Source organism: Rhipicephalus microplus, unplaced genomic scaffold, assembly GCF_043290135.1.
Source record: "Rhipicephalus microplus isolate Deutch F79 unplaced genomic scaffold, USDA_Rmic scaffold_13, whole genome shotgun sequence".
Lineage (NCBI taxonomy): Eukaryota > Metazoa > Arthropoda > Arachnida > Ixodida > Ixodidae > Rhipicephalus > Rhipicephalus microplus.
Window position 1 is genome coordinate 19,240,771 of NW_027464586.1, and position 14,975 is coordinate 19,255,745.

Genomic DNA, 14,975 nt, shown 5'->3' on the forward strand with positions numbered 1-14,975 from the left:
CGCGGTGCATCATCCGCAAAAGCTGGGCTTGACATTGACTACTGGCTCCGTATGTACGAGCGTGTTAGCCGGACATACGGAGCCGATAGAACACCGATGTACACCTATAGGACCCTACCATGGTGCTCGCCAACTTAATATTTTACTTGGAGCGCACCCCACGTGTTTGGTTCGACGCCCATGAGACTGAGCTCACCAGCTGGGATATCTTCAAGGAGCGACTACGCGACATCTTTGGGGACCCGTTCGGTCACCAAATGGAAGCACGGAAAGAACTCGCCACTCATGTGCACTCCTCAACTGAGTCGTATGTCTCGTACTTACAGGACATGCTCGCGTTGTACCGGAAAGTGGACGAGCAAAAGACAGTAAGTGACAAGGTGGGCCACATACTCAAGGGCATCGAGGACGACGCCTTCAACTTGCTCGTGTACACCAACGGCACGACCGTAGATATGATATTTAAGGAATGCCGCCGCTTCGAAATGGCCAAAAGCTGCCGCCTTCTGCCTCAATTTAGGCGGCTACCAAACACGGCTGTTAAATCAACCTGCACCAACTCGGTGCTGCACCACCCATGCAGTACAGCGTAACACGAATAGTTCGACGGGAGCTTGAGGCGTCAAGTGCGGCACCATTTCCTCCACATCCGCTCGACAATGGGGCCACAAAAACGCCTCCTGTAGTCCCCGTTATTCAAGCCGTCGTGAGGCAGGAAATTGCAATACTCAGTTTTCCTGTGGCCTGCTCTGCCTTCCGACCCACCTCCAGACCAATGACAATAAATGCACTACGCCATGACTCACATGTTCTTCCGCGATCCCGCAGTTTGACGGAATGGAGAACTGTGGACGACAAACTGATCTGCTTCCGCTACCACCAATTTGGCCAAATCTCCCGCTACTGCCACAGCACTTGGACGCCCCCAAACTTGAGCCCATTTTCCTCCTCTCACCCATACGAGGACTCCCGTAGGTATTCGCCCAGTCATGTAAAACAGTCATGCTTACCCTTCTTCCACGACCGTAACAGCCGCTCCACCGCTCGTTCGTTGTCACCTCAATCCCACCTTTCCCCATTGCCTCAACCACGCCGCTATCCGTCGCCGGTCCACCATGGATTCTCTCGGACAAAAAACTAGATCATGCAGCTCCGGGAGGTACTGCATAAATCGTGACTGATCCAAATCCTACGTAGACGCTCCCCACTAATACGAACTTGATTGAGGTGTATGTGGACGGTATTTCTTTGACGGCGTAAGTTGATACCGGAGCTCAAGTCTTCATAATGAGTGCTCACCTGCGTCGCCTGTTAAAACAAACTGCCAGATCCCAGGTACAGAGGTAATCGATGATGTGCGAAGCATTAATGAGGAAGGTTGACATGTCTCTTTGAAATCACCACACCATTACGAGGAGGAGGTAAATTATGCCGTACACTATTTCCGTGTCATAATTCCCATTTTTGGATTTGTCTTTTTCCTTCGTCATCTATTCACATCACGTGATGCCATATAAATATATTTTGGGCTAGCGAAACGGCCGCGAGCAAGATATGAGCATGGTATGCTGTCATGTTCTTACATGACACGCGTCTCATACTTATATCTTTTGCAACAGTCATATACCTTCGTCATCCATTCACATCAAGCAACACCAAATTTGGTAAATGTGGAGCTAGCGAAACGGCCTCGAGTGCATCATGAAGGGCCCAATGTACTCCAACGTAACATTGACGCGCGTGCACGCTGGGAACAGGGACGCTGGGAACAGGGACGCTACGTTGGCAAAACGCGAGCACTCTATAGTCTGACGCCAGGCGCGACCGGCACGACCAGCATCCGTCGGCGCGGCGCGACAGCAACCGGCGCGAAGTGCGACATGCTGCATTTGACGCCGATGCGTTATCCAGACAGCACTGAATCTGCCTATTTTCGAGAAAGAGGGACGCCGGACGCACTGAAAACGCGCCTGTGCCAAAGCAACGGAGCGCAGCGCGTGCCTGCGAGTATATGGCAAGACCGACGCATGGCGTGGCAAAACCGGCTTGACGTGACGTCACGTGTAGGTGTATTCGTGCCTTGACTGTGGCATGTAGTCATGTTTTCACATGACACGCTTCTCATGAATATCATGTTTGCACCAGTCACATACGTATGTTATCCATTGACGTCACGTAATACCAAATTTAGCACATGTGAAGCTAGCGAAACGGCCGCGAGTGCATCATAAGTGGGGCATGTATTCAAGCTGTCACATGACACGCATGTCGTTATTATCATGTTTACACAAGCAACGCACATTTGACATTGATTCGCGTACTGTAATAACTTTGGTATACGTGACGCCAGCGAAATGGTCGAGAGCAAATAATGAGAGTGGCATGTATTCATGTTAATACATGACACGCATATGACAGTGACTATTCTTGGCTAGCGTGACATGTAGTCATGTTGTTACATAACACGCATGCCAATATTTTCATGTTAGGGTCAGTCGCATGTGTTTGCCAAGCAATCATGTCATACCACTCCAGTTTTGCAATATGTCATGTGAACGGAACCACTGCAAGAAAAGCAAGACCATGAAATGTAAATAATGACATTTATGACGTACGTGTCATGAATTTCATGTTATGACTAGTGAAACGTGCTCGAAATATTGTCATGTTATGCCATACCAAGTTTCGTATCGATACCATTATTCAAATAGCGAGTAGAGGTAAAAGTAGTAGGCGGATAGATAGATAGATAGATAGATAGATAGATAGATAGATAGATAGATAGATAGATAGATAGATAGATAGATAGATAGATAGATAGATAGATAGATAGATAGATAGATAGATAGATAGATAGATAGATAGATAGATAGGATAGATAGATAGATAGATAGATCTGCGAACTTCAAATAACGCAGGTTCGTTTCCTTCCAACGGCAAGTTAGCTTTTCACCCACTTTATTTCTTCACATTTACGTTGCAATTGGGTATAATCACTTTCTCTATATCTTCCTTGGCATTTTTGTCTGTTAGATCTCAATAATCTTGTGTGAAACACGAAAAACGAGCCCTTAAGTATACACTTTTTTCCTGAATTCATTAACGAGGGTCTCGTTCTGGCAGACATGGTGCCGTTAGGTTGTAAATGAGAGACTTTTGGTCAGCTGCCAGCTCATAATAAGTTCACGTGCTACGTGACGCCGGAACAAGTTCATAAAGAGTGTGCTACACTCACCGCCATGGCTACAGATGACGCTGACTGACACTCCCACGTTTAATTCGCATATAGACCCTATAGGTGGCTGGGGAAATGGCCACTGTGGTAGCTCAGTTGGTAGAACATCTAACGCGTTATTCGAAGGTCGCATGTTTGGTTTTTCCCCACGGCAAGTTATCTCTTCACCCACTTTTCTTTCTCCACCACAACATTAGAATACGGTCTCATAACTTCCCCTATACTGAGGGGAACAGAGCAAAAAAAAAAACGACGAAGAAAGATTGAAGACATGACACAAGCGCTGACGAACAACTGTGTGTAAAATTTTTTACACCTGGAAATATATCGCTGAAAATAAGAACAACCATCTCGTCCATATAAGAGCGAAAGGCAAAAAAGGATCTGCCACGAATCGAAAAGTACAAGTTAATTACTCAAGACATTATCTCCTTCCCAGGAGGGTGAGTGAAGGCTCACTGACGCAATTGTTCCCTGTCGTCTTGATATGAAATGTCTCGTTAATATCGCGCTGTCTTGCTACAATACCTCCAGCGTATCTTGCGTTCATGAAGGAGGGGAAGCAGCCGCACAAGGAGCAATGGGCTGCCAAGGTGCTGCTTGCTGAAGTCCTGGGTTTATTTGCGTGCTCTCTCAGGCGGTCGTTCAAACAGCAGCCGGGGTGCCAGTATAGGAGAGACCACAAGACACCATAATTTCGTACACTACGTTGCTCAAACACTCAACGTACTGCCTCTAGTGTTTCTCGACGCACGCATGGTCCTTAGGATAATCATCACTCACTTTCTTGCTAAGGCGACCGAGCTTACGAGGAGCTCAGAAAACGAGTCTCACGTCTGCCTTGCCAACAATCCCTTTGAGTGCATGGCTTACACTATGTGAGGGATGACAAAAATATTCTGTCTGTCCTGCGCTGGGCGTGTTCCGGAGCCACGTTTTGAATGCTCATTCAGTAGAACCGTTGTCGAGGCACTGAGTAGTTTAGTCAGTAAGCCGGCACGTTTCAGTCACTCGACCTGGGCGCCAAAGGTTCTTTGCACTTGGTGAGGGCAAGACCTCTCAAGAGCACTCCTGAGAACACCTAAGGCAACCCCGCGCTTCACAAGCTTTGTATGCGCCAAATGGAACAAGAGAATGCCCTTTTGTGGCCTCGGCGCCTACTCCCAGCAGGTGTGCAGTCAACGAACATATATCGCCAGGTCTAAAAACCTTAAGCTACTGCCAGTGGGAAGTTCCATCGTTAACGTGGATGCGTCGAGAATAGCCGCGAACACGCCAAATATTTGCTGTGATTCTTCATCGGTTGAACTGTCAAGCCTGAAGAGCGCTAGGAAATCATCTACGAATCTGATGACCTTCAGTACACTATAGCCTGAAAGGGCGTCTTGCAGCTGCCTGTCGAGGCGAGTCAGAAGTAAATTGCTCAGAACATGTGCAAGACAAGAGCCTATACATACACTCTCATTCTGGGTATACAGACGACCCTCATTATTGACATGCGTAGAACGGAAGTACAACCACAGCAACTCCATGAAGGCTGACATGTTAGTGCCACATGAATTTCGAAACCGCAGAGCGCTGTGTTCTTCGATGCTCTCGCCGACAGCTTGAAATAGGGGATCCTGAGACAGGGAGTAATATAGATTCTTGACATCCGCAGAGAACGCCCTGACCCATGCATTGCTAAGGTTGCCTATAAATACGTCAACTTTATTTGGTCTTCTAACAAGAAATGAGTCATTTATGGTTAAGACCGACAGACAATGCTGAAGGTACAGACCTAGCGAGTGCTGCCAAGTGCTCCTTTCGCTCCCATGGCTCTGAAGGGGCAGGCTTCCTTGTGCTTCTTTGCAGAGAAGAAAGACTTCGAAGCCAGAGCCTCAGCATTTTTGATCGATGTAGCCAATTTCTCTAGTCCCGCATTATTGCACGATTGCACTGCCCGCTTCTTGACCTTACTTGGCTGAAAGTCTTCGACTAAGCGAAAATTGGCATGGACCGTATCACTTGCCTTGTATCTGTAAACTGCTGCTGGCACGACGGCAAATTTTTTTCTGTGTTCTTTGTCTGACTCTAGCAGCCTTAATCTTGATTCGCGTAAAAGCGATGCAATCTTGTCTGAGTGAATGGAAATGTGGCTGTTGATTTACTTTGGAAGCGCGTACACACCGGCGCTGACACATCTCGTAAAGTCCTCCGACGAAGCTCTCGAGGCTCTGTTTCGGACCAAGAAAAACAGTTCTGTCTTATCTAGCCTTGGATGCTCGGGAAAAGGAGAGCAATAGAAACCGACTGATGAATTGATTGATTGATATGTGGCGTTTAACGTCCCAAAACCACCATATGATTATGAGAGACGCCGTAGTAGAGGGCTCCAGAAATTTTTACCACCTGAGGTTCTTTAACGTGCACCCAAATATGAGCACACGGGCCTACAACATTTCCGATTCCATCGGAAATGCAGCCGCCGCAGCCGAGATACGAACACGCGACCTGCGGTTCTGCAGCAAAGTGTGCAAAGTGTGCGATTACCTTTGCCACTAGACCAACGCGGTGGGGCCAATAGAAACAGAGACAGAGAACAGGTACGTGGCAAATGACGTTTACTTTGGAACAAAACTTCCCTCCCAAGTACGCACAGCGCATACGCAGATAACAAACAAAAAAACAAAACGTTTGGTTTGTTTTGGTTTTGGTTTTTTGGTTTGTTATCTGCGCGTGCGTTGTACGGACTTGGAAGGGAAGTTTTCTTAAAAAATAAACGTCACTTGCCTTGTATATGCTCTCTGTCCTTGTTTCTACTGCTCTGATTTTTCTGATTTCAACGTTTTGTGGCTTGTTTAGTTTAATAAGTATGTACGAACTTACCCAACAAGCAACTCTACTGAATATGATTCGTAAGTTTACATAATAGACTTAATTTTTCTGGAACCGAGAACGTTGCGCAAAAGTTTTTTTTCAAGGCTATCATTTTCAAAAGCGTGAAATTTATCGCACATACGGTATGACACCGGTTTTTAAAGCATCATGCTCACCATTGTCCTGCCGCAGTACCCGCTTACGTTAACCATGCAACAAGCACTCAGCGACTAACACGTGCACTAACCCCGCAGAGCCGGCCATGTATAAGCGCTCGATTCGTCCTATAAAGCTAGCAGCCATAGCGTGACGTCATGACTTTATCAGAGCATTCTTAAAGGACGACCTGCTATTCCCACTTTTAATTAGCTTCGAATGGCTGAGTGCTTGATGCAAGGTTCGAGTAGGTAGGTAGGGCCACGGGACAGTGATGATCCCGATGCTGGAAAAACCAGTGGCATACCGTAAGCGCACAAGTTTTCACACCATTTAAAAAAAACAGCCGTGAGAGAAAACATTCGCGCAGTGTTCTTGGCTCAAGTAAAACTAAGTCCATTATGCAAGTCTACGAACCCTAAGAAGGAGTCACAACCCACTTTTGGAAAGAAGCATGTGATTTGGTTTCTTAAGTGTTCTCTAGCTGTTGTGTACATGTTTCCTCTGTTGCGCGACGCTGTTTCCGTAGAACTCACTGGCAGGTATGACAAAGATTTTCTGCGCGAGCCCTGTAACAATGTAAAAAACAGGGTTTCTTCTGGTAGTTGTTTGGTTATGCATTGTAAGACATGTGCATGGCCTGCATTGTTGGAACAATGAATTACTTTGATTGATATGTGGGGTTTAACGTCCCAAAACCAACATTTGATTATGAGAGACGCCGTAGTGGAGGGCTCCGGAAATTTCGACCACCTGGGGTTCTTTAACGTGCACCCAAATCTGAGCACACGGGCCTACAACATTTCTGCCTCCATCGGAAATGCAGCAGCCGCAGCCGGGATTCGAACCCGCGACCTGCGGGTCAGCAGCCGAGTACCTTAGCCGCTAGACCACCGCAGTGGGGCACAATGGATTACTTTGAGCCACAGTCATAACCTGTTGAAACTAGAAGTTATTGAGGCGACCTCTATGGCGAAGTGTGCGAAGTTGTGTGTGAGTACGCCTTCCATAGCCTTATCTAAAAAGCAGCTGAATTTTTCTGCGCGTGGGCAGTGACCAACTGATATAAAAATCCTATTTTAACAGTCTGCTTAAAGCTACCTTTACTGTTTCATGTGTTGCGCCGCACGCTTAAGGTTTGTCGTTCTGTGCGCGGTAAACCTGTCCAACCAGGTGAGCTTGTGATGTGCCGTAGTGTCATGCAATATATAAAATATGTATGTTTAGCACTCCACCTGTCGTCTGCATTTTCATTTCTCACTCTTTTCTTTTTCTTCACGGTCAAATAGAACGGCGTTTTAACCTTACGATTTTAATACGCACCAACTCGTCCAAACTGCAGTACTTGTCGACACTATACCCACTGAGCTAGAATGGGGGGGGGGGGGGTACTGTTTTATGTGGGCACTTCTGTGCGTTTGACAAGTAACAGTGCTATCAAACGCCACGCGTGGCCAAGGAGGCCAAGAATTGCCCGCATACTGGCTTCGATCACTGTATTTGTATGCCATAGGAAACCGCTAACATGGAGCATTGAAAAGCTGCGGCGAAGTCATACTTCACTTCAGCACAGCCAAGGCAGAATAAACATTACGCGTAGCCGCCACGCATAAGTAAATAAAATCTAGTCTCGAGATGACGCCTCACCACTGAAGGAAAATAATACAAAGCGTTGACCGCTCTACTTAAATTAGTTTAATAAAAAACTTCATATAATTTTTACGGTAAGCATGCACACCAATATGTGCAAGAATTCAAGCTGAGACGGCCGTTTGGCCCTTTCTGTAGCAATTATTTGACCCCCGCCTGCCATGTGGATTACACGGGTACAGCAAAACACTTGCACACTTTCTCTGCGAATGCATCCGCTTCAACTCCGAAACAACAACCCTCGTAGCTGCAGAACCCCAAAGAGAACAAAATCTCTCTGAAGAGACGAGTGGGGGAGGCTAGGTTTTACATTGAAGTCGCGGAGTAGTATGAAGGTTTCGTGCTTGTAGGAGTTTGATATTCTTCCATGACAATTATGACAGATATTAGTCTATTGCTAAACCTGGTTCTGTGTCTCACATGCACGCATCTTGCCGTGATGAACGAGGACGAAAAAGCCAAACGATTTGATTGATATATGTGGTTTAACATACCAAAACCACAATATGATTATGAGAGACACCGTAGTAGAGCACTCTGTTAGTTTTGACCACCTGGGGTTCTTTACGTTCACCCGATTTTGAGCACACAGGCCTACAGCATTCTTGTCTCATCGAAAAAAAAGCCAAACATGTTTCACCCTTAATAGTCCAAGGTTCCTGGCTAACCCTAAGTTCAACACTTGGCACTCTGATGGCGTTGTAGCGGTTACTGTAAGCAACCGGATATAGTATCTGACTGTTTGCGAACAATGTTGCTGTGTAGTACTCAGACGGTTCTCCAGTCACATGACCTTTTTCCTACTCTCAGAAACTCTACTCTTTCGCACTTTTACCTCCCCTTTCAAATTTCCAAGTAAAGGGTAGCTAACCTGACTCTTGGTTAGGGCGTGTAAATGCGCTATCCCTACAGCTGCACCGCACGTAGCGGGACACCTGCAGGCGGAGGACAAAAAAGCGTCAACGATTTGCTCTTTCGCCTTACGCTTGCGTGAGGCAGATGCACTGCCACGTGCGATGCGGAAGTACGGATACCGCATGTAAAGGCGTTTATACTCTCTGTCTTTTTTTTTGTCTTTTTCTGTCTCTCTTTAGTATTGTACCAATGTTCCCCTAAAAGGTGAATCGATCACTTATGCGGTATTTTCGCAGCTCAGCATTGTCCCTCTTTCATAGTTTCTCTAAGCCAACGTAACGGACAACCATTCTCAAACTGAAAAACACGGATTTGATTAGTATAAAACACAGTCTAGTCTTACCTGAAGAAAACCAGGACAGCTTGAATTTGCTTAGTGTAAAACACAGTCTAGTCTTACCTGAAGAGAACCAGGACAGCTTGGGGAAATGTCTGGAAATTGTTGTTGCGATCGATGGCGCTATCTTCATTCTCCAAACCAATTTTACCAAAAAGCTGCATGTAAGAGGAGAACGCCTAGTATGAGTAAATTGAGTCTACATACGGGCAAACATCAGCGATTTATTCTCACCGCGCACACTTTATGCCGTAGAATCAACAAGAAAGAAGAGAAATACAAATTAGCTCTTCAAGCAGCACATCAAGCAACAAAAAATATTTTGAAAATTTCAGCTACTTAAAATTAAAGCTAGTATGCGCGAAACAAAATACAGGAACGCCTAACACGAACACAGACAGACATGGATTCACCAGTATTTGTCTCATACTGTGTGCGTGCTTGTCATTTGGCCCATACTAAAGTTTCAGTTTTAAGCATGACCCAACTCGCCCCCCTACAAGCGCTGAACGACGTTGAAATTCGTTCTATTTTAATGTATGGAAAGGTCGGGCGACGTGGAATGCGCTGAGCTTGACTATGTGGCTACCCAGCAGACGTCACAATAAACCATCTCTCCTTCCCTTATCACTTCTTATCTGAACGGCAGCTGATCTCACGTGGGGCCATGTAAAAACAAAAAAACAGTTCCGAAAGGGAGAAAATTATTACTCGTGAAAATACTATACTCCAATGCAAACGAGGTGCAACGCTGTGGAAGCTAAGCAGAACTTGAAGTTTAAGGCGCGAATACGACACGGACGAAGAGACAATACACACACATGGATTGCCTTCCAACAAACTTTTATTTCGAAAGAGCACAGGACTTATATAAACACCACGTGCGCAAAACGTATATAGACATCACACCAGGCGCTACGTGTGTGTGTATTGTGTCCTTGTCCGTGTCGCATTAGCGCCATAAACTTCGAAGTATTTTAAACGAACAAGTCCAGTCTGCCATTCCTACATATTGCTACGTAGTTGACGAATCAGGGATCAGAAGACGACAACGAAGAAATGAGGTGGTCTGATGTGGTGCGTGCTGTCCTCCACCTTGGTCGACGCTATACGCTTCAGTGTCGATATAGATTCTAAATATACACGCCTCGTATCACTTTTACGTAACATCTTTGTAGTCGAAGTGCGGGGTACTTCCCTGTTTTCATCACGAAGCTATGCAACGGCCGCCTCATCATAGGTGCGACTATGTCACAAGTTGAACAAGCATTGTATTCACCACCTACACCTTCCGCGAATTCTACGTACGTCGTTCTACTTTCTGCTCGTGATTCCAGTGTGTTTTCTGCTCAGGATGGCGCTGACGTCAGAAAATGGATCAACCGTTGCGAACGGGACAGCGCAAGCTATAAGTAGGACTCCACTCCCATGCTTGCCAATGTGCTTTTCTATCTCGGGTGTGGTTCGGGCCCACCACGGGTGTAGTTCGAGAAGCACGAAGCGGCAATCACAAGGTGGGATTCCTTTAATGAGAAGATCGGCGACCAATTTGGCCACATCGTTGGACGGCAGATTACTGCGCAGAATAAACTGGTGGCTCGTGCATGGGCGTCGACGGTGTCGTACATCGCATACATTCATGACGTCGTCGCCCAATGCCACCTGAGTGACGAGCAGATGAGTGAGTCTGTGAAAGTGGCCCATGTGCTTAAAGGCAGAGCACACGACGCCTTTGTTCTTCTAGTATACAACAACATTGCCACCGTTGACGCCATCATTAAAGAGTGCCGGCGGTTTCAATAAGCCAAGAGCCGCCTTGTTACTCAGCGATCACCCGGCTGCACAACACACCGGAACCTCATAGTGCGAAGCTGCCCGCCAATCCCCCTGGTATGACAACGTCACGCGCGTTGTTCGTAAGGAAATCGAATCCGCCTGTCCGGTTCCTCTTCAGCCAGCCGTTTTATGATGTGTTATTAACGCTCACCTCTGACCAAAGAGATAGTGCTGATACCGATTGTGATATAGCGGTGATTCTTCTTTATAGCTCATATGGGGTTCCGAGTTCCGGGTTAGGTTTTGACATCATAATCACAGCTTTATTAGCTATCGCCTCTGGTGTAGAACTTTCTTGTCGGTATTGCCACTTTGCATCCGCTTCAAGTTGTCTCAACTGCGCGTCAGCTTGGTGTTTTTCCCGCTTAGCCTTTGCTTCCTTAGCCGTTTTATTAACGCTCACCTCTGACCAACAACAGCCGGTAGTGGCGTTCATAAAAGCTGTGGTGAGGCAAGAGTTTGCGAACCTCGACCTTCCATGAGCGTGTCCCTTAACTCGCTCTGAAGTACCACCTCAGGACACGCTCTTCATTTACCTCTTACAATGCCTCCCTTAACTCGCCCTGAAGTACCACTTCAGGACACGCTCTTCATTTACCTCTTACAATGCCTTCCGCAACCCTTCGAAATGTCGAACACCCTACGACCGGCCTATTGGTTTTTTCTGCCACCACCCTGAGAACGTTTCTCGCTATTACCGCCCCCGTTCAAACCAACGACGTCGGAACTTCTCTACCCCTGTGCACATGTACCCTACGACCCTTCGACTTTAAGCCTCCGCACCCACCAATTTCCATTCGTCGTCATCTTAGGAGACCCCAACTGACGTCCACTTGACCGGTCGCGGCTACACTGAAGCCCCTTCGCCCGGTCGCCGCTAGGCCCGATCCCCATCGCCGCTACGCCGCCAATGCCACCCTCCCCCCTCCCCCCCCCCCTCGGCGCCTTTCCTCGCCGAGCTTCTCTGGGCGATCGCAGCAGGAAAGCTAGATATTGAAGCTTATGGAGGTGAAGCTGCAATACCAAATGATGGCCGAAAATCCTCTACTGAAGCTTCCCACGCACCACAGCCTGTTAGAACTACACGTCGACCATGTTCCTGGGTCGAACTGTACGACATAATTTACAGAACATCAGATAAGTTTATACTTGCCGGTGATTTCAATCTACCGTATTTGATGTGGTATAATGAAACATGAATCGCCTTGAGTGGTTGTCGCGAAAACATCAGCATGAAAAACATCGTGGATACGTTCGGTCTTACTCAATACGTTACTGTGGCCACAAGGAATAATAACATTTTAGATTTGCTTTTTTGTAATTCGCCAAATATTGTATACTCTGTCACGTGTACACCCGGTATCAATGACAATCTCGCTGTTGTAGCAACTATTAAACATGAGATCAAGAGACCCAAGCGCTGCCAATTGAGGGAGGTATATTTTTATGATAAGTGCGATTACTCTGTTATTTCTCAGAATTTATTTGCTCATTTGCCTGTTTTCGATTGTCATTGCGAGAGCGTTGATGTTTTACAACTGTGGTATCTATTTAAAGCGAAAGTCATAAAACTAACGGAAAAATATGTGCCAAGTACAAATGCGGTTAAACTCAAAAAGTGCAAGAAGCCATGGGTGACCCCAGCGATTTTTAGATTAATAAGAAAAAGACGACGCGTATACAAGGCAATAAATAGAACACCCTTAGTAGTTATCAGTACACCAAATTTGTCGAGATAACTAATGAATATAAATCTAAATTTTGTAGCGCAAAGGATCAATACTTCAATCGACTAAACGAATGTATAAAAACGAACCCAAAGCTTTTTTTGGAGATACGTAAGAAACTGTGGAGCTGATTCAACTGAAATAAACGAAGGTTTTTATGATGATGAGATCTTGTCCAGCGATATTGATAGAGCGTCGTCTCTTAATGGTTTCTTTGACTCCGTATTTTTACCTCAAATGGATTTTGAGAAGTTATCTACGCTGGCAGAGCCACCTCTTGGAACTCAGCCATAATGCCACCGGTTGAACTCTGTGTGTGTGGTATCGAATCCCTTTTAAAAAATATAGACGAAACCAAGGCCCCTGGTCGATATTGTATTTCCCCACGCGTGTTGAAGCGCTGTGCCTGGCCAAGAGTGTCTTATCTTTACCTAATATACAAAAAAATTTCTCGCTACTGGAATTCTGCCTGAGGACTGGAAAATGGCTTCAGTGGTTCCCATTCACAAGGGTGGTTCCAAAGAAGAGGCCAACAATTGTAGACCTATTTCATTAACATCTATTCCCTGCAAAATACTAGAACACATTTTCTATAAAGACATAATGAAACACTTAGTTCAAAATAAATTACTAGTTGATGATCAACATGGTTTCCGCAGGGGCCTGTCTTGCACAACACAGCTGATTGAGTTCTACCATGATTTAGTGTCCGAGGTTGATGACAACGGTCAAACAGACTGTGTTTTTTTTAGAATTCAGAAAGGCGTTTGACACCGTGTGCCTTTCCTTGCTTCTTCGCAAACACGAAAGGGCAAATATTGATAACAGAGTACTGTATTGGACAGCCGGTTATCTATCACAGCGTCGACAATGTGTCATTCTCAATGGTACTACTTCTTCTACGTGGAAGTAACATCGGGTGTCCCTCAAGGGTCTGTTTTAGGGCCGCTACTGTTTTTAGTTTACATTAATGATATTTCTGATGGCATTACTTCTCGAACACGTTTATTCGCTGACGACTCAGTTGTGTACAGAAAAAAAATGAACAGGATCGCATTGAATTGCAGGCTGACCTTACCCGAATCGTGAAATGGTATGATAAGTGGAAAATGCAACTTAATGTGATAAAATGTGTGCACGTGTCTTTTACTAAAAAAGAAAAAGGATGAAGCGCGTTACTTTTTGAATGGTGACGTCATTGATCTTCAATAATTGAGTAAATACATGGGTGTAACACTTACGAGCGACTGTTTATGGAATGTGCATGTGCACGCTGTAGTTGCAAAAGCTGCCAGAGCCCTAAATTTTATTCAACGAAATCTGAGACCCTCTCCTGCTGTCCTAAAAAGTACTGCGTATAATTCATTCATCCGCCCGATTTTGGAATATGCATGTTGTGTGTGGGATCCGCGCCAAACGTCCTTGATTGATCTGATTGAGAAAATACAGAACAGAGCGGCAAGGTTCGTTCTCAGTCGGTATAAGCGAGGTGACAGCTGTACTGAAATGAAAAACGAGCTGGGATGGGAAGCGCTCTCCTCTCGCAGAAAAAAATTGGGCTTGAAATTGTTATTTCAGATATATCATATGAAGACTGGCCTCAATAAAGACACTTACCTTAAACCACCACATTATCTGTCTAGAAGGTCTGATCATGACTTTAAGATTCAAGAATACCGCACTGGAACGAAACTTTATGCTAATTATTTTTGTTCATACTATGCACGAGTGGAATCAATTGTCTTGTGACCAAGTGTGCTGTCACAACGAAGACTTGTTCTTTCCAAACCTGTAACACCCCCGCTTACCCGCTTTTGGGCAAAGCAGGGTATTTCTGAATGAATCAATGAATAAATGAATAAATAAATAATAAATAAATATTGTGATTAAAGTTGAGATAGTACTGAGAGTGATTGCGTTTGTGATACTTGTATACCTTTTTTTTCAAAGAGATAGTGCTGATACCGATTGTGATATAGCGGTGATTCTTCTTTATAGCTCATATGGGGTTCCGAGTTCCGGGTTAGGTTTTGACATCATAATCACAGCTTTATTAGCTATCGCCTCTGGTGTAGAACTTTCTTGTCGGTATTGCCACTTTGCATCCGCTTCAAGTTGTCTCAACTGCGCGTCAGCTTGGTGTTTTTCCCGCTTAGCCTTTGCTTCCTTAGCCGTTGTCTGTGGTGTAGAACTTTGTTGTCGCCGTCGCCGCTTTGCATCCGCTTCCCTCTCTTTTGTCTCCGCAGTAGCTTCCCGTCGA

General features: G+C 45.6%; 1 protein-coding gene across 1 annotated transcript in view; it reads right to left on the reverse strand.

Annotated features, from left to right (window-relative positions):
* The window catches only part of LOC119162950 (muscle calcium channel subunit alpha-1-like), a 1,445,695-nt gene that overhangs the window by 328,726 nt on the left and 1,101,994 nt on the right, over positions 1-14,975 (reverse strand). The window contains exon 35 of the mRNA XM_075882643.1: positions 9,216-9,310. Coding sequence (XP_075738758.1) covers positions 9,216-9,310 — 95 coding nt within the window. The remainder of the gene's footprint in view (positions 1-9,215; positions 9,311-14,975) is intronic.